We start from the raw sequence: 25,797 nt of genomic DNA, 5'->3' as shown, positions 1-25,797 counted from the left end.
GGTATGACACAGATAGAGAATGGGGCAAAAAGACACAGGGAATACACCAGGGGCATTGACTAACCCACCCCATCCCCAGGGAAAGTCTAAGATCCTAGCTCTCAAGCATGCTCATCTCTAAAGAGGATCAAAGAGCTAAGCAGCAGGAGTGCTGTGCACGTAACTGTGCACATAACAGGCCCGTGAAAGTGCTTTACAAGTGGCCGAGTACCATGTAGGCCTGAAATCCAGCTCAAGCATCAGGACCTCAGACTCAAGGCCACTCTGAACTACACAGTGAAGCTGTCACTAAAAATTAAACAAAATTATACACAGATAGAATCGTCTTACGTCTAAACCTTAAGCCCATCCAAAAGAATACCTGTGAAGAATTCAGATAGGAAACGGATAATGATATAAATCAAGAAGAGAATCATGATATTCATCATATCAGATACGTTTATGTATTTTTATATAAAACATATGTGTTTATATAGACATAAATGTTTGGGTTGGGGTAGGTACTTTGATACTTGCCTCTTTTAAATTTTCTATACTACTGAACATGTTACTATGTACAAAGTTGACATGTAAACACTTTAAATGTATTTGGGGATTTACTATGAAGTTGTGATTTCATAATGTGCTGTAAGATTGCAATCATTTTATGAGTAGACAATAGCATAGCTGTATATGAAAGGCAAAAGTATTTGGAAACATGGAGTGACTGAACACAGTAAAGCAGAATAGAGTGCACATGAGCAGAGAAAGCTTAGTCTGGAGGCAGAGACCTGCAATGGGCCTGCTTCATGGCTTTTCCTCGGGGAGATATGGGGAAAAATCTATTCACTTCAGATAGGCACCACCAATATACTAAAGAAATGCTTCCAATCAGGTCTAGATATTGTCTCTGGTGGCTGACATTGACTGTCAACTTGACATGGTTTAGAATCACCTAGGAGACACACCTCGAGGCACTGAGAGCTTTTTGAGTTTTTAGATTGGCTTAACTGTTATGGGAAGACCCACCTAAATGTAGGTAGCATCGTACCACAGACTAGGGTCCAGGAATAAATAAAAATCATAAAGCACACTGAGGGCGGACATTATTCTCTCTGCTTTGTCACTACAGATGCAATAAGATTGGTTATCGCATGATCCCGTCCCCATGCCTTCTCCAATGCTGTGACTTGCACCCTCAAACTGTGCATTAAAATATACCCTCCCTACCTTAAATTGCTTTTGAGAAGTATTTCTCACAACAGTGGGGAAAGTAACTCATGCAGTACAGTAACTGGATTATGAGCTTATCTACGGGATCGTGAGTGAAGAGTCGTACACAGTGTGGCACAAAGACGGGTGCATCACCTAAAAGTCTCACCTCAGCATGGCTGACAACTCATGAAAGATTCATCCAAAGATCCCTGCACCATCTATAGGCAGCTCTTTTGAAGAGTTTCTTCTAACTCATTAATTGCTTACTGCTTCCATAATATCAGGGAGAGGACTTCTGAGCCTTTACCTTAGTCACCTACCTGAGTCTCTTGGGTTCCTTAGCTTCCTAAGCCTTATGATGAACTAGGGGAGGTAACTATAATTGATTTTCACATTTGTTTAATTGGTGCATGAGTAGGACAGAGGACAATTAGCGGAAGGTTGTTCTTTCCTCTCACTGTGTACTCCTTCAAAGATCAAACCCAGGTTGTCAGGCTTCTTGGCAAGTGCCCTTACATGCTGAGCCATCATGCTGACTCATGGGAGGAACGTATTTTTAAAAGAGTCTGATAAGGTAATCTATGGGCTGTATTCAAACTGAGTGAAGGGTATAAGCGAATATATAAACCATGGATGGTGTTTCTAAATGCTAACCCTACTTAGGTGAGATTTCAAATCACTGACACTAGCTACACTGCAGTTTTCTCCTTCCAGCTACTCCATGCTCTCTCCTGCTATGCCACACAGCCCCACAGGCCAGGATGTGAAACGCTTTGTTTTTCTGTGTAGAAGTATTTCCTGAGCCACTCAGCTCAGGTGTAGAGCATCCCCTGGTTACCATAGTTTCCAGTGTCGGCCATTACTATGGCTCTCATGTTCAAGCTGAATGCAGGAGTCCCTGTCCCAACACTTCTGTATCAACTGACAGACCTGAGACTTATCTTCAGTCACTCAGATGTCAGTTCTTCCCTCCTCATTGTCTGTGGAAGCCAGGAAGGGCTTTCATACAAATCTAATTTATATTCTCTTTCCTTTCTATCTCACCAAGGTAAGAATTAGCACGTGATCACCTCCATACCACCCTACCCTTCCCCTCCCACATACAATTTCCTACCCAACTAGAAGTCAACAAAGAAGGTGGCATCCTAATGCCTTTCCTGAACATAACTCCCCTCATTTTTAGGGGAGCAAATCCTTCCTGGACAGCAGCTGAGCTTCAGTGTCTTATCCACCATCCTAGAAAAGGCCATGAAGCCCTTGCCTGGCCTGCCTATGACCTTGCCTCATTGACTCTACTTTCAGGGATGGCAATCTATTCTTTAGCTTCAGGAGTTTCCCAATAGGGATATGGTGGCCCTCATTCACCAGAGAGGTATGACTTCCCATATAATGTGGACAAAGACAACTCTCCTCAGTCCCACGACCACAGGGGTGCTCACGTGGTCACATGGCCCAACCTCTATTCCATGTCTTATCACGCACACAAAGGGGCACGCCACTGCCACTGAGCAAAAAGACAACCCATCCCATCCTACATGGGAGACGGAAGGTGTATGTAGATTGGTCCTATGGATATTCTCAGTCCAGGCCACTCATTCTCAGTTCTGTTTGTCTGACCCGTCTCAAGGATGACGCAATTGCTCCTTCCCCAGATTCACCTTAGGTTCTGCCAATTATTAGTTAAAGCATCAATTATATTATGGGACTCTTCACGGGAAAACATGAAGACATGTCTATTTACCCCACCTAGGGCACTAATCATATATTTAAAAAAATCCACTCATATCTAGCTTGGAGAGCCAACAAGTTTATTAAGAATGTGAGTGGCAACCTGTGTTAATCATATATTGGTGAGCATGGCTGCTTTCCAAGAAGGTGAGTGACAGGGTACCTATGGGAACGTGGGTGACTAGTCTCCTGCATAATTTGCAGGAAACTACCGTAGAGGCACCTCTCCCTGAGCAGTGGTTCACTGATGACATAATCTTAGGGAAGGACCTTGTAAGTCTGGTTATTTTTTAAGCTTTCCAGATCTTACACACTTGGTCAGCTTCCAGGGCCTTGGAACTACCCTTGGCTCTCAGAGACAGATGTTATAATTCATAGACATCTCAGTAACAGGTCATACTCAAGGCACAGGGTAGAGAGGACCATCCTCTGTGGGTCCCAGTAAGGAGCTGTGCTTGTCCCTTGAATCTGTTAGGGATATTTTCATTGGTCTGCATTTCATTCTCAGGAAGGGCAGCTACAGAAAGTGGAGAACCCCTTGGTTGATACCTCAGTTAACTTTCTTTCACAACTCATTTCTACCTAATGGGTCCTGATTCTCTTTTACAGTTCTAAAACTTTCCGTCATTAAAGGCTGCCTAAGATAGATGACAGTAATGGGTCTTATCTATCTGGGAATGAACAATAGTGCCCACACAATGATCTCTTAGCTAAGGAAATGTTCTCTTGTTTATCAGAACAGAAGTTTGTTGAACGACTTCTATGAATACTAACTTTGGGGGTCTTTTGAATTTAAGGCACTGAAAGGATCATATGCAAGAAATACTTTGTAAATATTTTACATTTAGATGATAAACAAATTAATTATATAGAGATTTATAATTTCCATGTGTATTTTTCTTCATTTGATTTTCAAAATATATTTAATAGTGCAATTATAGAATATTGTCAGCTACAACTCTTTGTTTCTGATTTTACTTTCATTAGCTCTTTAGCCAATAGGTAAAAAGGGATACAACTAGCTGGGATGTTAAACGTTCTCTAAATGTTTACTAACTGGATGACCTTGTAACTCAGCCCTATGCTCTACCGGGGCTTTGGGTCTACACTTAACTTGTATCCACTTATCTAACAGAGTTACATAAGCACATAGTAGATGACTAGGAAAAGACACAGATATTTACTTTAACACATTCACAGAGGAATACAAAACACAACTACATGTAAACTCAGTTATGGGATGAAGAACAAATGGTCCCTAAAATCAAGTTGAAGTTTTCTGCTGGGCACATTTTAAACCAAGAAACCAGGAAACATTCGTCAAGTTTTACTGATATAGAATCAAAATAACTATGACTTACACATTGCATAGGTCACCTTCAGTCAACCCACCACCTGCTTCTTAACTGTCAAAGTGCATCCCATGCTTCCCACACAGAGACTTTATGTATATTAAAAATGAGAGTTAACCCTAGGGCCATTGCATCCGCCATTGTCTCTGGGGTTTTGCACGTGTTTCGCGTCTGGGTCGTGCACATTGAGGATGGAGGAGGAGGAGGACACAGGAGTATTGCTAGGAGTTTGAGGTCAAACAGGGACCCAGAGTAAGACCCAAACCAGCCTGGGCTAAGTGAGACTCTGTCTTCAAAGGGTGTGATATGGGGTGGGGGAATATAATCAACCATATCCAGGAGGAAATATGGCAACAACATTAAATATAATCTTAAAAATTGGACTCTACAGAAAATTTACTTCAACAATAAAATAACTGTATCTCTAAACCGTGCCACTGGGGACCAATGTTCAAACATCCTTGATTGTTTTGTTAAAAAAAATAAATTTTTTACAAAAAATTATATATACATATATATTACATATAATATATGTGTGTGTACATACATACACATATGTGTATATACATATAAGACATGTGCACACACACTCATATATGTCTTAGTATGGAGTTTGGTTCTTGTTCCTTTGAATATTCTTGTCATCACATCAAAGTCTACCAATTGAAACTAGGAAAACTCTACAAAGCCCTGTGAGTAAGCAACTTTGATTGAATTTTTTATTTAAAATTTAGCAGAGGGCCTGGAGAGGTGGTTCAGTGGTTAAGAGCTCTGACTGCTCTTCCAGAGGTCCTGAGTTCAAATCCCAGCAACTACATGGTTGCTCACAGCCATCTGTAATGGGATCTGACGCCCTCTTCTGGTGTCTCTGAAAAGAGCTACAGTGTACTCATATAAATATAATAAATAAATCTTAAAAAAAAAAAAAGTTAGCAGAGATGGAAAATACTGGCTAGTGTCCTTTCTACTTTTTACACAAAGAAACGCACTTCGCACTCCAAGTGTGTCTTGCTCTTCGACCTTTAGTAGCCCTGCGTTGGCTGAAGCAAAGGCGTAGAGTTCTTCCCATTTTTGTCTGATGCCATCATTCATGAGACACTGTTTTAAGACCGTGATGGCCGTATGCAGTTCCGTGGCTAAGGAGACTGGCTGCTCTCACGGGGGGCGGGGGGGGGCAGGTTTAGTTGCCTACTGGCACCCATACTGAGCAGTTCCCAAACACAATTGGTCCAGGGGTTCTGGCCTCTGTGGAAGCTGCGTGCACGTGGCACCTAACTTATACAGGCGCATGTTCACATTTATAAATAAAAATAAATTTATCTTTTAATGAAAAAAATGTGTCTGGTGTGTTCCCAGCGTTGAGCAAAGCCCTTCTTTATGACAGATAACCCACGTGTTCTGTTACAAGCAAGCCATACTGAAGCTGAGCAAGGCGCACAGGTCAGCTGGAGAGCACGGCTCAACCCCAGAGAGGTTCGGCTTTGAGCCCCTCTGCCGCAAGATGAAATCGGTTAAATTAACTTATGGAAACAGGACGACCCGAAAGTCTGCCACGTTTTCTTTTAAATGACACCCACCCACTTCATTAGTCAAATTCATTTTCTGTTCCTTTAAAGTAGTAGGCCGGCCGACAAGATGCATGAATATGCTCAAGCCACTTATATGGGTCAGCTAATACGGGCTACGGCTTTTTAAGTGCCACCTGCTAAGCCTACGCTGTATTTTGCTAAGGAAATTCCAGGACATAATAATATCCTAATCAGCCACAAAGAACAATCCCAGATCTGCCTGTTGGGCTGATAATTGCCTTATCACACCCTGTGAAACCAAGCTCCTCGGCTGTCTGTGGGAGCCTCCGTTCCTCGTTCCTCGGCAGCCTGTTCTAAGAAAGGCCAACAATGGAGAGGGAGTGGAGTGTGCCGAACCTCCATATCTACATAAAGGAGATTAGAGGCGACAGCGTTCCATTTTACAGCTCAATCATATTGTGTTAGCACGCGCTTATCCGAGCGCGGACGAAATTGAAAGAGAAATAAAAAAGAGCCAGGCAGATAGGAAGCAGAAAAGCAAGGCATGAGCAATTTCCAAGGGTATAAAGGGATGCTAATGGCAGGGCCTGTCATTCTTAAAAAGGGCTATTAGGGCACCGTCATCTGTTCTTGTGCCCTTACACTCCTCCAGCTAAAGTCAAGCATTTCTGAGGCCCGTGTGCTCCTCTTTCTCTTTCTTTCTTTCTTTCTTTCTTTCTTTCTTTCTTTCTTTCTTTCTTTCTTTCTTTCTTTCTTTCTTTCTTTCTTTCTTTCTTTCTTTCTTTCTTTCTTTCTTTCTTTCTTTCTTTCTTTCTTTCTTTCTTTCTTTCTTTCTTTCTTTCTCCTCCTGTAGATAATGTGGCTGTGTTTCATAGCAGCTCATGTCCCATCCATGTGATTTATTAATGCAAACCAACTAATTCTATTTACTGATAAAACCCTTCACCCCCTATGTATTTTTGTTTAATATTTTCTTTGGTAGAATCTCTCACTTTCCATGAAGGCTCAAGGAGCTGGATTTGCAGCACTGCAGAAAGGAGCTGGCCTGTGGGTGTGGGAAGAGAGTGTGGGTCACAAAGGCTTGAGTCATGTGTGTGACTGTTCGTATGTATTTATGTCTATATATGTGTGTATGAGTGTGCGTGTTCTATGTGTTTATGTGTGTATCCATGTGTGTCTGCATGTGTTGTGTGTGTCCATGTGTGTATGTCTGTGTACTCATTCATGTGCATGCATGTGTATAAGTTCACTTTACTCTTATCCTGTTACATAAAACATTCTAAAGTTAAGACCAGAGGGAAGTTTCACTTCGCTTCTGGCTGTAATGTGACTTCAGACTCACCTATTAAGACTGGTTCCCTTTAGAGAGCATAATTTTATTTTTATCAAGGCAGACATGTGACTCTAATCTTTATGCTCTGGTTGCCTCTGCCCACCCACCCCCCCCCATCCCATGCTCCACGTGGCGATGTGTAGTTCTCAGATGCCCTTGAACTCAGGCACGCTTTGACAACAGAGCTTCCCACAATGTTCCCAAATTCATAAGACATGCATATTGATTAAAAAACAAACAAACAAAAACAAATAGACAAAAAAACTTAAGAAAACGGTTCAGTGAATTGATGTTTTTTGAATTTCCTTTTGAAAAGCTAAGGTTCTTTTTGTAATCGTTTAAAATGCCCTCTGGGAACTAGGAAAATGAGATGCCTTAAGGCATCTTGCCAGTGACTGCGTCTTCATTGCTACTGAGAGCAAATAAATGTCAGCCCCCACCAGTTCCAAGCCCCAGCATATGACAGAGCACATAAGCACACATCCATTGTTTCCAGCACTGGAAATGGCACTACTCAGTTATTTAAAGTTACTGCCTTCGCAAAAGTTGCCCAGTCCAAGACTACAGCATGCCTCTTTATAAGCCCCCATCTCCACTTAGGCACATAATCAGGACTGTAAATTCACCTCTGACCTTTCCAAACCGCAGGCCATGGGAGCAGTTGCTTTCTTCTTTCTTTCTTTCTTTCTTTCTTTCTTTCTTTCTTTCTTTCTTTCTTTCTTTCTTTCTTTCTTTCTTTCTGTTCTTCGAGACAGGATTTCTCTGTTATAGCCCTGGCTGTCCTGGAACTCACTTTGTAGACCAGGCTGGCCTCGAACTCAGAAATCTGCCTGCCTCTACCTCCTGAGTGCTGGGATTAAAGGCGTGTGCCACCACTGCCTGGCCTTCTTCTTCTTCTTCTTCTTCTTCTTTTTTTTTTTTTTAAATGGCTGGTCTTTCTCATGACAATTCCAGATGGTATCAAAATATTGCCTTAATAAATGTCTTAACTTGGGAGACCTGAGCAGAGCTCACTGAAATGGTAGGAATCTGACATCATGATGATAGGAATCACACACTGCTGTTTGTTGGTTGCATATTTGTGACAGGGGGGCATGGAGGTCAGAGGTCAATGCCAAGGATTTTCATCTATTACTCTCCACCTTATTTTTGAAGAAGAAGTCTGTCACAGAACCTGAAGCTCACTGGTAGACTGGCTAGTGAGCGATTTCCCAAGATCCTCCTGTCTCCACACTCCAAGGACAGGGATGACAGACATGTGCCACCATGCCTGGTTTTGTGTGGGTGCTGGGGATCTTAACTTAAATACGCTATTATTTTGAAACATAGTCTTAAAGGCTTACACAGACTCATCTGAAATACACTGTGTAGCCCTGGCTACCCCAAACTGTGGCACTTGTCCTACCTCAACCTGTCTAGTATTGATTGTGCCATTGCTATGAGTCACACTGGGCTTGAATATGTTGTGAAGATTCTGTTAACATCTGTAAACACATGTGAGAGCCTGTATTTCTTTTTGCCTCAAATCTCTCTGTCCTTGAATAGAGGAGAATAAATATCTTCAATTGGAGAGTGAGTCAAATGGAGGGGAGGAGTGCGCAGCTTGGTTGTGAAGTGTCCCCTGGCATCTTAAGGTAGTGTCTGAGGACATTTTTGTTTGTTAGAGGTGCTACTGGCATCTGCTTGGTAGATGATAAGGATGCTATCAAATATCCTATAATACACAGAAAAGCCAGCTGCAACAGAATTGTTTAGTACCAAGTATTGGTAGTGCCAAGATGAGAAGCTGTGGGTTAGAATAATTATATGTATGTGCATATGTACATATGTGTATATAACAATAATAATCAAAGAGAAACAGGCTGTCAACTAGAGAGTTGGGGAGCATGAGAAGACTTCAAGGGAGTATCGTTGGGAAGGGCTGGGGAGTAAACGGGAGAGGGGAAAGTAATATAATTCCATTTATATTAGGAAGATATTCAAATAGCAAAAATGCGTATAAAGGCATAAACATATGGAACAATGGCCTACCACATTAATGATCTATCTTTATTATCTAAAAATGTGACTACAGACATTTTTTCAAAAGGTGTTACTTTTGTTTCTACTTTAACCCAGTCACCGACAGCAGAGAGGTTTTCATTTACTGTCCAGACAGATGCGTCACCTGGCTTTTTCCCAGTGGCAGGCTATCATTCTACAGTCAAGGAACATCTTCCTGCCTCAGCTTCACAAATGCTAGGATCATCAAACCTAGCCATCTGGTTCTTTTAAATCCTTCCTTTGTATGCCTTCTTATAAAATCCATGTAAGTGTGATTATAATCTAAGTTGACCAACCCACATATATCACAGGGCCAAACTGTATTCTTCTAGATATTGTTATTCTTGTGTGGGTGTTTGCCAAAGCATATATTCGAGTTACCTATTTAACCAGTTCTGACTTAATTTGGAGAGCTTTATTAGCACACAGTGTAAGACAAAGTAGCCGGTATAATACAGAGCGATGTTTAAATTAGTTTACAATTTGCTTGGTCTCATCTAGAACTGCCCTGAACAAAGCTATTCAGAAATGTCAGCTGTGTCCCTAACCACTGTAACAAATTGTTGCCTGAACGCTGCACACCTAATGACTTCAAATTAGCTTCACTGCGATACCGCCTGACAGTTCGTTACGACTGTTAGCGACATGGCTGGCGTATCATGACCAATAAATTGGTTTCAGTGTGGGCTGGGAAAGGGACTTCCATCAATTTGATTAAAGAAATTACTGTAGCATTCAAAGCATAAAGACAAACTAGTTTAAGAAGACAGAAATAAGCTAACTGTGTGCACCAGAAAAACATCTCTTGTCACTTGGAAACTTCTTTACAAACTATTTGAAAGCTAAAGCCAAAGGAAATGAAAATGAATTCAAACACATTGTGAACATTTTCAAAATGTTTCCTTTTGTGATATGGCCTGGAATATGTTTTTGCTGTTATAGGATGGATTAAGAAAGAAAGATAATAAAACAATAGGCTTGGGGTCAGCGTATGAGAAAATCTGCCATCTTCATCTCGCATTTCATTTTGTGTATAAATTCATCATAAATATCTAATTGCAAACTGATTTAAAATGTGTGACCATAAAGAGAAGGGCAAAGTGAAGATGGTAAATACCAAGATAAAATATTCAGAAAAAAAAGAATACAATAGCCTAATGCTGAAAATAATAGTTTTAAAGTAAAAAAAAAAAAAAAGTAGAATTTTTTTTCCTTAGGAAAACAATAAAAATCATCACTGTAACTAAGAAATGGTTTTATTGATTTCATGTTCTTTATTACACTGTGGCAAATACTGCCCTCAAATAGGGAATGGCCAGAAAGCAGAGTCCACGACAGTTTATAAACATCAGGCTTTTCACTATATAAAAGTGGAGGAATTAAGAAAACGGGTGCAGAGTTAAGTGCAGACAACAGAGAGTTAGAAATGATCTCACAGGAAATATGTAAAATTTCCCCCCGTACGACATACAAACCTGGAGTCAGCTGCAGTCTTTGCCTTTCCTTGGGGTTTCCAGAGAACTCACCTGGAATATGTTTTGCCCATCCAATGATAACCACCAACTCTCGATCAGCCAAGTCACAGAGTGTGGTGAGGGCTTTGATGTCACTGTCGGGGACAGTAGGGTCAGGCATGGCATAGATCTTCTCTGGTTCAGCCACCAACAAATGCGAGACAATCTTGTTATCTGTGGGGTCAGAGCAGAGCACTCCATGCTCACCAGCACAACCACCCACTTCTATAAACTCTAAGCTATTTCATATTTTGAAAAATAATTGCGGTATCCTACCATCAAACACACATACTCCATCGTGGTACACCCTGTGTGCTTTGAGAAGTGTTTAGGGAAATTCACAGCAAGAAAGAACTCACTGTTCACAACACAAAGCATTTATTTCTCTGCCTGGCTTTCGGGAAAGAAAACCTGGTCTTGCTGTGAACATTTTTATAGCAAACGGGGAATAGAGGTGAGGATGTTTCTTGGGTTTGCTCTCTGATTCTTAAGTGGGGTCTGGGGGAGCAGACTAAACAGCACACAACAGCTTCAAAATAAAAGCCCACGGGAAGGCATTGAAATATGGTCCAATGCAGAAAGCAAAGATCCACAAACGCCCATAGTCTTAATAGGCACGAAAGTCATTAACTGTTTTAATTCCTTTAAGGAAGAGCCAAAGGTCAGAGCCCTTCTGCCAGGATGAATTACTGACTATATAACTCTATCTCCTTGGGATGCATTAAATAGGAGCTGCCCTCCTTTCTCCAGTCTCCTTGTAGCAAGCCAACCCTCCAAATACAGCTAATATCTGTGCCCATAAAAACGAGCCTGCTTATACGATACAGCATTTTCTCCTCTGAGCACCTTATTCTTTAATCTCCTACTTTCATCTCTTGTCCCCAGTTCATTCTCTGCTTCAGATTTATCTGTCTGAAATTTGTGATCTATGCTTTTGAAATCTTCATAAAGTCAACACTGGAGACGAATGGGAAGTGTCTCTTCGGATGTGTTTTGCTGCTTAGGGGCATGTGTGGGTTTATGGAGGGGCCGTAAAGCCTGACTAACAGAATGATATTTCTCGTTGGTCTGATTTTCAATTTCTTGATGTAGCTTTAGATGGGATTCTTTCTCCTACATGAGGAGATACAAATGGGTAAAAATCAATTCACATATTTAAGAGTCCTAGGTAATATCTTTCCAGAAAATTTGGAGTCTAAGGGGCAAGTTTTGTGGACAGAGCTAAAGTCTCAAGTATGTTTGCTACACGTTTTTGTTCACTCTGTTTTTAACTCCTTCAACCTCAAATGATACCTGGCATTCTTTGGTCTTACGCTGAAGTAACAAAGAGACTTATCTAAGACATATCTAGCATTTTCCTGAAATTGTGTGTGTGTGTGTGTGTGTGTGTGTGTGTGTGTGTGTGTGTGTAATATTATTCCATTGATTCTCTGAAATTAATTCACATAATGTATTTTAGCCATTTAATTATTTAATCCAACCCTTGCTCTTTCATCTTACTCTTCCAAGCTCCTCAAAAGCTATCAACTGTCAAGAGTTCCTTAATTTAGAGGGGTAGGAGAACTCTTGAGACCTCTCCCCACCAACTCTAGGCTAGAATGATGGCTAGTTTGATTTTGTTCGGGTCTTATATGGGCAACCCTAAAAATATATTTTAAAATGCACTAATATGGACATGGAAATTTCAGTTATTTCAGATAGTAGTCTTTAACATTAATGGTCATATTTGGGTAGAAATAGTCCCAAATAGCACACTTTCTAGGGAAGAACTAACTAATGGCGATATATGTTCTTTTTGGCGTATAGAATTTGAAAGGAGGGGTGCTTGTTTGTCTTGTATGTCATGGAAGGGACTTCATGTATTCCTTACACTGGGAGAAGTTTTGATTTTTGTGACTCTGAGGAAGCATCAGTCAAGGGCACAGTGTGTAACCATAGGAAATCCTGATTCTAGATGTTATTGTTTCACCTGGGGGAAGCATGCAGCCTGCTCTAGCCAAGTCGTGGTTTTCTGACTTGCAGGTCAGACTGATTCAGCCAAAGCCTGGGCATTCCCATTCTTCAGCAAACAGAATAGCCAACAGCACTGTTTCCGGCTAAGTCTTATTTAATGTTTCCCTAATTAGAATCAATACAACCCAATTTTCAGTCTTGGGCCTTTGTAGTACACAAACAACCAGCCAGGGGTGCACAAATCTCCCCAGCTCCCTCCTCGTTAAGGCCTGTGGAGTCTCCTGACGCCTATCCGACAGGATCTGAAAATTAAGTTTTATAAATGTTTGTTACGAAAACACACTAATTGGATGGACTAAGGAAAATTAACACAACGGCCTTTAGATAATGAGTAACGATTCATTAGGAGCCCTCTTTATCTCAGACGAATGGAGCGCCCTGCAATTGCTGTAATCTTCTCAGAGGTACTTGACAAGCCACTTCCCAATTTTTCAGGTTTACACAGGAAACGATAGATGTCCCTGTACTGTGTTGATTTACAAATAGCCCGGCGCTTGCTTTCTCTTTCTGTAGAGGAAATTATCAATGGTTTTGGTCAATGTGTGCTTCAGGTACATGAGAAACGGGCAATGTAGGCATTATTGAATCAAGAAACACTAACCCTCTAATGCAATTAAGCATTAGTGTTTATTGCATTTTATTGTATTATCAGAAAGTTTTTAATTATAATGTGCAAAATCTGCTTAATGCACTCCTAGATTGTATCTGCAGAATGCCAAACTACTGCTCGGGCTGAGGGGGAGATGCCAGATTGGACAATTGAAAGTATAATCAACATAATGCTTTCTGGAAAGGCAAGAAGAAACTATGCCATATGTTCACTTACGCTTTCATTTTATGTAAAACGGGCTGCTTTGCCTTTAACACAGTTAAAATGTCCTTTCATTTACAGTTCAGGGTCTGCTTTATTTATTTAACAGAGTCCCAGATGCTGCCATGGATGGTGCACAGCACTGACCCCTCCTGGAAAATTTGAACTAGAAGTGGACCCTTCCTTTTTCCTTGAAGGTAAATCAAAACAGCCTTACCTTCTCTCAAACTGAGATAAAAGGAAGAGTAGCTTGTGTCTTCTATGAAAAATAAAACCAGTATGTGCAAGTATTTTTTGCTACCAAAGCAAGTCTTAGGGACTCTTCTGAATGCCAGGCATAAACATCTAGATTACTAGCTTGGCGGCACTGTAGCTATTAACTGATTTCTCGGAAAATGGGATACATTTATTGCCACAATCTACACTCCAGCCCCTTTTAGTTAATGACAAAGAGAATGGGGTTTGCATTCTAGCTATGCACCAACCATCCTTTCCAATTGCAACCTGGTATCATAAAATCACAGGCTCTTTAAAAACAATTTATAACACCCATAAGGGCACCTGAGATGGAACCACCAACCTATGCTCATTATTAGTAGGGACCATTCTCCTTCTAATCTATTGCTAGCTACTGTGTTAACCTTATATAGTTTCAAATTAATGAGGCCCCTAATGTATTTTCATTGGGAGGTTGAGCAGCCAAACTCATTTAGTTAGGGAAAACTACAAAAGTCACTTTCTTGTGAAATCTGAAACTAACAGCCCCAATGAACTAATGATCACAGTATGGTCCCTTTTATGTACCTCTGCAAATAACGACAACCGGTAAATGTAAAATTCACACTATATAAGCTGTGCATTAACATGCTTACGCTTCTTCAAAATGACTAGACACAATCAGGGAGAGTAGAGAATTATCATAGGTGGTTTTAAAAGAAATGAAAGAGATCATTAGTTGGGTTGACACTGCTCTTTATAGACAATCCCTGAGAATAGAGTTCATGCTCTCCAACAGAGAGGAGTTTCCTTGGACTCATAAGGGACGGGCATGCCAACACTAGGATACACAGTGCCAACTGGGAGGATTCTGTGTCTGGGAAGCCAGGGCACATCTGTTGTACTTACATGGCTTTTTGGCTGGCTGCACCAGCTGAGGGTTCAGGTATGGGCTGTTCTCAGCATCTATTCTGCGCTTGTACTTCTGCCGACCTCCACGCACTCTGTCAAGACGGACCCCTGTGGACAGAGACAGACACTGGCTTACTGTTAAGGTAGTTACTAAAGAATAATCAAATACATCAACTGCATCTCACAGGAGTGCTAGGGAGGTAGACTGTGGAACTTAAAATGGACAAACATTACAAAAAAGGCTTTAAAAAAATGGAGGCTGTATCAAAATTGCCAGTGTTTGAAAAGTATGGCTACCCATGGCTATGAAATATTAAAGGCATTTTATACAGAGCAATCAACATTGCCATTTATATATACATCAGGGCAAAGGCACACTTCCATGCAAATTAATCAAAGAAGTGGTTTCTTTTATGCTAGTGTCATGGCTTCTCAGATAAAAGGCATTGGTATTCTGTACCCTCACCTCTATCATTCATGAAAGTTCCATGTGTGGGGCCCAGTCAACAGAAACATCTAGAACTCTACATTCCTCCTTGGCTGCACTCATGGACTGAATTCGACAGAGTTCCTACAGACTTGGGGGAGTATGGGATTGATGTAATCCAGTATTGGTCCATATGAACCTGTCAGTGTATTTCCTCAAGAGATTCTTATTTAGAAGTTGACACTAATGGGAACCAAGAGTGGGTGGGGATATGCAAATAGTGTAGGGAATTCAGAAGGTGAGAAAGTCCCAGCTCTGTATCCTCCCATCCTGTATATTTAGTTATAGTTTTCTTTTTTTGTTTGTTTGTTTGTTTGTTTTGTTTTGTTTTGTTTTCGAGACAGAGTTTCTCTGTATGGCTCTGGCTGTCCTGGAACTCACTTTGTAGACCAGGCTGGCCTCGAACTCAGAAATCTGCTTGCCTCTGCCTCCCGAGTGCTGGGACTAAAGGCGTGAGCTGCCACACCCCACTCTAGTCATAGTTTTCAAGGCATTTCATGTTCACAGAATTCTAGCTTCATTCCTCTAACTGTTGGATCCACTTTGCATAACTGTATCAATATTTACTAAAGTCTGACACTTCTTCTTTCTCCATTTATTAAGCTCCCTCTTCTCTCATAATTTTATCTTGCAACCTTTCGCCAAGATTTTTCCACTTTATGTTACATGGTTCCATTTTAATCCATCTGAGACCTACAGGACATTACTGATATTACTTATAGCCTTGATGTCTGTCAGCTAACTTCAACCTGGGCAGAACATTTAGTCTGCTATTACTAGATATAGCAAGAGAAGGCAAGGCAGGGAGAGGGGGAGAGGAGGGAAGGGAGAGAAGGAAAGAGTATGAAGTAAAAGAGGAGAGAGCACTTTAGTCATCTCTAAAATTGTTAGAACACAAGTCTGCAGAAGACACTTGGATCATTCAGATCTGGTGTATGGGCTCCTGAATATTCTCTTAGAGCTTATCAGAGGATTCATATTACCAATATAATTTCACACATCACTGGTAGATTTTTTTTAAAAAATCTATTATACCTTTATTTATTTGCCTTATAAGGGGATAAGTGCTTGTGTGCACTTATGGAGAGCAGTAGGCAGCTTGCTGGAGTTGGTTATTTTCTTCCATGATGTGGATCCTGGGGATGGATCTCAGGTTGTCTGGCTTGGAACAAGTACCTTTACTATCTGAACGGTCTCACTAGCCCAATGCTGCTCAGTTTCTGAAGATGAAGTCTGTCTAGCAAGTAGTACATATGGGAGCTTGGGTGATGGCTCAACCCCTAAAATGCTTGTTGCTTAAGCTTGACTTTCACTCCTAGACCCCACATGCAATACTGAGTGTGGCAAGGCATGCCTGTATTCCCAGTGCCCACCGGCAGAAACAGGAAGATCCTGGCGCGCAGTGGCCAGATCTCTGACCCAAACCAGTGAGCTCCAGGGTCAGTAAGATACTCTGGCTCGAAAACTAAGGGGGAAAGTGATTGAGGACTGACACTGGACATTGACTCCTGGCCTCCACACACACAATCACATATTGGTACACACATACACAAGAAAGTGTGCACACATGTACACCACACACAAGAAATTAGCGCTTTGACTAAGTATGTCTGCACTGCCTCCAGCTGGAGCCTGAATTAAGTCATTCAGTTCTCTTGGGTGGGGTCATGGGGGGATATATATGGGATCATTCTTAGCCAAAGTGACTGCATCTATAAAGAAAATGCATCCTCAAAAATATTTAGTGAACATGTTCTCTCTCTCTCTCTCTCTCTCTCTCTCTCTCTCTCTCTCTCTCTCTCTCTCTCAACAGTGTGAGATAACGACCATCACCAGGTATTTCTCTTTCAATTTTGAAGACTGACTTTCTATCCATGCTCCCAATGACTCTCTAACATTCCCCACCTCTGTCCCATCTAGGTAGATACATGGCCATCCACCCATCTATTTGTATATACACCCTGCCATCCATCCATCCATCCATCCTTACATCCCACCCACATATCCACCCCAGTCCTAAATAGTCAAGAGCTTTCCAAATACAGGAGGATTTCACTTTTTATTCTCTAAAATGAAAATCAATTGGACAAAGAATTATTTTACGACTTGTGATCTTTATTTATATGACAGTAGGGAAAACGACTAGATATTGATACTCATAAAGCATTAGATTAATAATCCCATAGTAAAACCTGACAGAGATCCAATATGCAGAGCAGTGCTCCTGCCAAGTTTGGATAACAATTAATAGCAAAATTTTCTGAAGTCAATGTGTTTTAGAAGATCATAATAAGGTATTCATGTGCAAATTCATTTCCAATCAAAAGCAGCCAAATATTAAAAATTTTTCAAATATTTCAGACCAAATAAAATATATCTACTGTTAGCCTTTTAACTTTGCTTCCAAACCTGGGGTAATGTGCCTTTTATGCACCCCTGGAGGGACAGTGCCTGTCAGCATAATGATTTTCTGTATCTGGCTATACTCTCAGTGAAAGTTTAAAGGACAATCTAACTAACAATAGGTGCAAATATCTCTGCACTATGCCATGCCATTCAATTTATTTCTTTGCACTGAAACAAAATCTGACCAAGGAGACACAGCCCCCTTTCACCTGGTCCATAATATAAACATATTTGAAAACAGCAGCATGTAGGCTAAACCAGACCCAAACAGACTTCTGAACACATGAGAATAGCTCCTTTGCCTTAGATGATTGACAACCAATGTGCTCATTCATGTGACAGAAAATATCACAACATGATTCTTTTTCTTCTTTTTAGACTGGGTCCCATCTCAATATAAATAGATAGATAGAGAGATAGGTAGGTAGACAAAGTTTTCCTTGAGTTCAGCTATAATTTACCCAATATGAAGAGCAGAATTAATAATTACAACCTAAACTATTGTGTTTAAAAGGTTCAAAACCCTAGTAAAAATAAATAGCATATTTGATGACCAGTAATTGGGAGAGACAGATTTATGAGAATCAAACATCAACACACCCAAAATAACTACACCTTTGTCTTACACATCTATATAAACAATTTTTCCTTAGATGCCATTTGTACAATACTTTTGAAAAAATTAATACATGAGGGTGGTTTTTTTAAAAAAAATAATAACGTGCTCAGGATGTAGTATGTGTGAGAAGTTAATGAAGGCAACTGGGTTGTCCACTCAAGCACAGACCAACACCATCTTTTAAAAAATAAATAAATAAATAAGAAGATTTTAATAATTGGCATTCCCTACCTAACCAGAATTTTTCACGGGGCTTCTTCATGTACAGTGTGTGCCGCCTACACACCACTAGGGAGTCACAAATTGTACATGCTGTCCAAATTTACAAAATGGACAGAGCAGGAATAGGACAGGGAGGAAAAAAAAAATGCTGTGAAGAGGAAAAAAAAAAAAAAAACCAAACCAACAAAGCCAAAGGGTCAAGCCAAGGTCGTCTCGCTCGACCCATGCTGAGCCAGCATGTTATATCCAAATGCAAATGTTCATAACATTACACAGCCCACGTCAAAGCACTTCCCCTCCTATGACACATCAAGTCAGGTGCACTCCATACATATTCTTTCTCTTCAGGGAATTATTAAGAATACCTCACCTGCTCTCCCAATTTAAAAATAAGGCATTTATTACATTGTTCCAAAGCAAAACTTTACTGAAAGATGTTAAGGGTAAGATCCTCGGAATACTTAAGAAAGAAACAAATAATACAGTTTTGAAATGATCACTTGAGTATTAAACAATCAGTGGTGCTTGGTAAATGTCATCCAGAATAGACCTCAGTAGAGTCCGGGGTCAGGGTTGGGGTCGGGTCGGGGGAGTGGGAGGCATGGGAAAGCCAAACTTATGATAGCACGGACCCTCACCTCTCCTGTCTGCTACACTGTTGTTGTGAGCTACCATGAGCTACCCTGTTAATGTGTGCTACTGCACACTACCCTGTTACTTTGCTGCCTACTAGTGCCTCCCTCCATCCCTGTATGAAGAGAGCATGAGACCCTAACCGAGTCTCTGGTGGAGACTGTTGAGGGGAGCATCACAGAGGACCTGGCACAGAGGACCTTCTCTTGTAGGAGCTGCAGCAAGACAAGTGCTGGGGATTTCTATGGCAGCTTCTGTTGGGTTCTCCTTTGGGACAAAATCTGGGCAGCTATGCGTATTTATAGGTCTCCCAGCAGGTGGGGGTGAGTGGAAATTATTTGTATGTGCACGCAGATGCTTCAGGGAAAACCTAGCCATATTAAATGCTTTTGGACCATCGAAGACAAGGTGACAAACCAACCTCCGGATATTTTTTGTAACCCCTCTCAAAGTAGACAGGAATATTGTTAAATGTGGCTTTGAGATTGAGTTCCTTTCTTCGCATTTTAACAGACAGCCTCCTGGTACTGATTTCCTCTGTAGGAGCCAGTCCATGCCTGACATATCATGGAAGAAACTAAAGTTCCTGAGACTGTTACACGCTATACATTCAGGGTGAGCCGAATTCTATATGGATTAGCACACATACCCTCAAAGCAACCCCATGAGACAGTTGCTAATTTTGTCCCATTTTACCAATGGGACAGCCATAATGTGTCAGAGACAGAGTGAGGGTGAGAGTAGGAGAGAATGCCTATGCCAGAAAATTAAAAGTAAATTACTGAAGTAAACAATATCTCCACCCTGACCAGGCGTAGTTAAGAGGCAGAACAGGGCCAACAGTAGGCACATGACTTCCCCCATTCAATCTCAGCCCAAGTGACTCTGAGTCTATGACTCCATCAGGTGCCTGAGCCCATGGCTGGGAACAAACCCAGTGATGATTTTTTTTTAAATTAAATTAAAAAGATTTATTTTCTATTCCTTTCGTCTGAAGCAAGGCAGGTTATAAACTCTGTGTGCTCCTCCTTCCTCGTTGAAAGGACACTGCCCTGCCCGTTAGACAGGCCTGGCTGTGCCAGAGCACAGAAGCAAAGGGGGACTGCAGCCAACGTTCACAGTCCTAACAGGCACCACCAATGGCCCTTGCCCCACTGAGTGGTGGCTAATGATTTCAGTTACTTTGACTGGAATATCTGGTCCACAAAACCCAAGTTTTGGAAACTGCTCCATCTGTGCATTGACATTCTGTGACGTGTGAAAATGTAAGAAAGATCACAAAGGGATTGGAAGGTAGGGGCTTGGGGGAGAGATAGAGAGATAGAGAGACAGAGACAGAGAGATAGAGACAGAGAGAAACAGAGACAGAGAGAGACAGAGAAAGTAGGAGAAACAGAGAGAGAAAGAGAAACACACAGAGAGACAGGCAGAGACAGAATGACAGAAAGAGAGACAGGCAGACAGAGATAGACAGAAAGAAAGAGAAAGAGAAGCAGAGAGACTTTAGTCTCTAAATGAGATATTAAGATAGAACTCACATTAAAGTGTCTTGTCTTCTAGATAAACAAACAATCAGTCCTTTCTCTTAGGGCCCCTGACAGCCATCTGGGTGATTAACATGGAAAGCTCACACTGGAAGTCACATTAGCTTCTACGTACATCCAAATTGCACACGTGGATTAATGCACATAGCACAAAAATCCCAAAAAGCTCCTTGACTCCCAGCTCCCAGAGGTGCAACCCACAGCTCTTGCTTGGCTCCAGAGCCCTTGCACAGAACTTGCAAGACCTGGATTGGAGCCCAAGAGGGAATGGCAATCATTTGAAGCCACTCTCCACAAAGTGTTTAGCAGAGACCATGCTTCCGTAGCAGTATGGAGGCCAGATCTATGACACACACAAGTACCAATCAGGTCATCTGCAACAGGTGACACGTTTTAATTGAATGTCTTCTGTCTGCAATCCTGACAAAAGGTGAATGGAAATGAATGAGTCTGGCAAGACAGCCCTGAGCCTCACAATACCCAATATCTCATTATTTTTAAACAGCTGTCTATAAACTAATGCTGACAAGCCTTGAACCTTTTATTTCTGCTCAGGCTGAGGTTTCTGTGAGGGGGAAGGGGGAATAAAAGGCAAGAAGGGAGAGGGACATCCAGAGCATGGCATTAAATATACGACGCCTACCATTATTAACTCCTTGGTGTAATTAAAGAAATCTCTCATTCAAAAGGCACCATTTCTTCCCTTCCCATCAGGGGCGTGCACGCTTGGCCTGTGTGTGCTAAACATAGGCGCTGTCTTTAAAAAAGAAAAGAAAATATTCCCTTTTTTTCTGGGTTTGCTTGTGTGTGTGTGTATGTGTGTGTGTGTGTGTGTAGTTTGTGCTCTGTGCACATACATGGGGGTGCCTATGCTTGCAGGCCATGGAACATTCCAGAGTGCTATTGTCACTCTGTGCTTTATTCCGTTGGTACGGGGTCTCTTACTGAAACAGGAGCTTGGCTGGTATTCCCCATCCTCCGAGACCCTTGCCTTTGCTCCAGGCATACTGTTGGTTCAGGTGAACTCACAACGACCATGCCAACCACGCCGACCTTCTCTCCACTTGGCTCTTATTATGTGGCTTGGGATAGTCTGAAATTCATTCCACAGAACAAACTGGCCTCAAACTCAGAGTGATCCTCCTGCCTCTACCTCCAAAGTGCTAGAATTGGAAGCAGGGGGCCCCATGCTACACCTGGCTTTTTATGTCTGTCCTAGACATCTGAACTCAGGTCCTCATGAATACACAGTAAATGTTCTTGCACAGTAAGCCACCTCCCCCACATCTCCCTTTTTTTTTTTGTCTTAAAAATCTTAAACATTTCATTTTACTGTAACATCCAAAACAAATCTGGAAGTTGAGGGTGTACTTCATTCTGCCTGTTGCTTCCTGAACAAGCATAAAGTCCCAGGCTTAACTCCCTACACCAAACAAACCAAGAGTGAAACAGAGCTTTAATCTCAGCAGTCTGGAGGAGCAGACAAGAGGATCAGAAGCTTGTAACCATCCTATAGTAAATTCAAGGCTAGCTCGGTCTATATGTATCCCTCCCTATTAAGCAAGCAAGCAACCAAACAAACAAACCAACATACCAACAAGTAACAGAGTAAAGCATACCACAAAATATACCAAGAAATGGTTTGTTTATATTCTCAGGCTGTGTTTAGTGAAAACTATACCCAATACATAAAGCATATAGAAAATTATCATTTTAATTGCAATTAAATGTAGGTATAATTTTAACATCTACATGTCCAAGCGTCATACAAAGCGGCAGGTTTCTTGTGGCATTTCTAGTCTCTTGTGACATCGGCAGCAAGAAGTTTAACACAACAGTAGTCTGACACATTCACAGACCCTATGGGAAAACTCGCTGTCAACAACAGCCCAGATGAGGTTTAGTCAGATGGCAATATCATGCGAACATAAACTAAATAAGAAGTCAAGATGGCTAACAAGTTGGTGGGTTGAGAATCACAGTCATTCTGTCGTAGAGAGGATGACGGAAACAGAGTTCAAAGATGCCATAGTTAGGGCTTCAGCAGAATAAAATGGAAGTAACCAAGAAACCATCAGATGGAGCCAAGGAGATGCTCTACTGTAGGTTACCAGATCAGGACTGAATATTCTTGGAGGTGAATATTTAGGCTGGGCTTCGCGGATCATGTCTGAGTTCTCAGCATCTGGGAGCTTTAGGCAGTAAAATTGCAAGTTCAAACCAAGTCTAAGAAATTGAAAAAATAAAGGGGGGGGAGTGGAAGAGGAGGGGGAAAGAGAGAGGAAGGGGAAAGAAGAGGAAGGAAGGTGGCAGGTGGGGAGGAGGGAGGAGGGAATGGGAGAATGGAAAAATGGTCTTCAAATGCTTCTACAGGAATTTAGAAGTAGCCTATATTTAAGCAGAGTGGGGGCAGGGGCTAGAAAAAAACCCTTGCTGTGTGCAGAGGATAAATGCCCTGAGTCCCCATGTTTTGCATCAAGCAGGGAATTTCTTGACAGATGTTCTATGGGTACTTGTCACCAGAGACCTTTCCTCAAAGTACCCACAAGGTGGCCAGCAGACTTTCAATTCTAAGGAGAGCCAAGGACAGCAAACAGGCCTGTCTGCTCATGAGGCAGCTCAAGGCTGGATGTTGGGAGTCAAAGTCCCAGCTGTCATTCCTGTATGCAGGGAGAGGTAGAATTTCCCATGAAAATCTCTGTGGTTTTCCAAGCCAGCTTTTCTTAGTCTATCCTATGGGTCAACAGCTTTCCTGTGTACATCAGAAACATGCCCTGGCCCAAACACAGACTTTAGCACATTCTATTGCTATGCATATTCAGCTGAATTCCACACACTATTTGAAACTGGATCAAAGGATCAAAAATACGGCCAAATGATTTTGTGGTATGTTTTAGCTGTATATTCACATCAGTGAACTTGCTATGTACCTCAAACAATTAGCATGAAAGAAGACAAAAAGAGATGAACAAATGCATTTATGTATCATTTATTAATCAGGTGTTTCTGTCTGCTTGAATGCTCTATTTCTATTTCTCTGTCTAGAGTGCGCACATGAAATAAATGAATCTCTTGGTGATTCTTTCTGTAAGTCCTGCTTGCTGATTTTCTTAGTGTGCTGGTATATTATACTTTGAAAGATATAAAAACATGAGGGTCACAAAACACAGTGAAACACCACACACACACACACACATACACACACATACACACACACACACACACACACACACACACACAAGAGCTGGCTGGAAAACAGAATGCCGCATTTCACTATTTCAGCATTCTTCCCAGACTCTGTACAAAGAAACACACAGCTGATGGCAAAGGGGAGGCCAGTCAGATTCTAAGAAGGACCAACATGTGAGAATTCTATTCAGAGCTTTATTTAAATACTGAATGTGAAACAGGGAAGACCATACGTCCCTGGACTTGGGGAATTTGACAAATGAAAGAAAAAAAATTCTCTTCCCAAGACACTTTTACTGCCTTCCTGCCTGGAAGCAGATGAATGAATCTGACCACGTGGTAAGCTGTCTTCCAGTTCCAAGAGTCTATGAATGAAATACTTAAGAAGATGGAAGTGACCACAGATTTGGAGTCTGACAAGTGGCTGGGCAGCTGGAAATGTAACATACTTTGGATCCTCAGTCAGTGGAGACCGGAGCCAAATGGCAGCGTTAGCAGAGCCGACAGCAGAAGGCTCTCTGGCGTGGGTCTTGCTGCCTCTCCCACTGACCTTGGCCAAATGCATCTCCCTTTGTTCTCACCGATAATAGAGCAAATAAAATACCCATTTAAAAAATGCTTGCAGCTTATTGCTGCATTAGGAAAAGATCAATGTCCACTGCTCGTGGAGGGGAGGCTGACACGGGGAGATTACAGACAGCCTCGGGTTGGCCACCACATCTGGGTTCAGCTAAGAATAAGACATGTGGACTGGGTAACACTGAGCAGAAGAGGACCAAATAGTGGGTATTTTGAAAGCCACATGGGCTGGGAGAACTCTGTCACTGAACTAAACAGCACCTAATCCCCAGAATGAAAAGCATGTGTGAAGTCTGACCTATTTCATTACATATACCAGGAAGATCAAGGTTGCATCTCATCATGTATAGTTATCCAGAAGCTCCGGTATATGTGTGCACAGACCCGTTGACTATGGGCAGCATACTTGGTAAATGTTGACAGCACACACAGCATTGAACTCTATATGAACTATATCCCCACCAAAACACACACACACACACGTGCACGAACATGCTCACACACACACATGCATGCACGCACTCACACACATACGCACCCACACAGGCACACGCACACATGCACTCACACACATGACATGCACACACACACACAGAGGAATCTGTGAACCTTTCCATTTTGGCTGAGCTCTCATTACACACTGTGGCTCTACTCTTTGGTTGAGGTGAGAGAAAACACGCACAATATCGTAGTTCTTCTTCCTTACGAGAGCCTGGATGACAGGTTCCATCTTACCACAGATCTTGGTCACCTTCACATTTTGGTCAAGCTTTACCTCTGCTTAAATCAAGAGCCTTCACTGTTCACAGAAGCAAGCGGCACATGGACTAAGGCATCACCACGCCTTCAGCCTCTTCCGACTTAGCTCTATTATTACAAAAAATGGCAGCCCGAGACCACCATGGTGTACATGTGCAGGCCTCCAGCCAAGGCCTTAGTCAGCTGCCGAGTGACTGACAGCTTGGTGGTAGACATCGGAGACATGTTGGGAAAGGGAAACTCCACACTTGGGGCAGAGGGAAGAAAACAACCTGAGACTCCACCATGCACATCTCAATGGATAATCTTTAAAATATACTTTCAGAATTTCCCATTTACTGCTTTCTCACCCCAGTGGAACATACTATCATCTCTGGATAACTGCAGCTGATGAAAAGCAACCTTTATCTTTGTGGTACATGGAATGGAATAGGACAGATTTCATACATGTTTTCCATTCTGGAGATCAAGTCAGAGGGGCTACTATACACACAGAGATACACATCACACACACAGTGAAGGCAACTACTGTACACACACAGACATGCAGATACAGATGACGCATGAACAAACGTTTTCAATCAGTACAATATTGCTTATTTTTATGTCTGTTCTATTAATTCCATGGCCTGATCCACTAAGCCTTGAGAACCATTCATGTGCAGAGTATTTCCTTTGAAAAGAGAACTCACCATGTGTAAGTTTATATTGACA

General features: G+C 41.7%; 1 protein-coding gene across 10 annotated transcripts in view; it reads right to left on the bottom strand.

The window, feature by feature from the left end:
• The window catches only part of Esrrg (estrogen related receptor gamma), a 614,884-nt gene that overhangs the window by 54,098 nt on the left and 534,989 nt on the right, over positions 1–25,797 (bottom strand). For all 10 annotated transcript variants that reach the window (XM_021166361.3, XM_029477722.2, XM_085843710.1 and 7 more), the window contains 2 exons: positions 14,643–14,753; positions 10,706–10,867 (listed from right to left, as the gene is read on the bottom strand). In XM_021166361.3, the coding sequence (XP_021022020.1) occupies positions 10,706–10,867; positions 14,643–14,753 (273 nt within the window). The remainder of the gene's footprint in view (positions 1–10,705; positions 10,868–14,642; positions 14,754–25,797) is intronic.

Source organism: Mus caroli, unplaced genomic scaffold (assembly GCF_978045245.1).
Source record: "Mus caroli unplaced genomic scaffold, Mus_caroli_1 scaffold_1, whole genome shotgun sequence".
NCBI classification, from domain to species: Eukaryota; Metazoa; Chordata; class Mammalia; order Rodentia; family Muridae; genus Mus; species Mus caroli.
The sequence above is the reverse complement of the archived record's forward strand: the minus strand, read 5'-3'. Positions and strand labels throughout refer to the sequence as shown.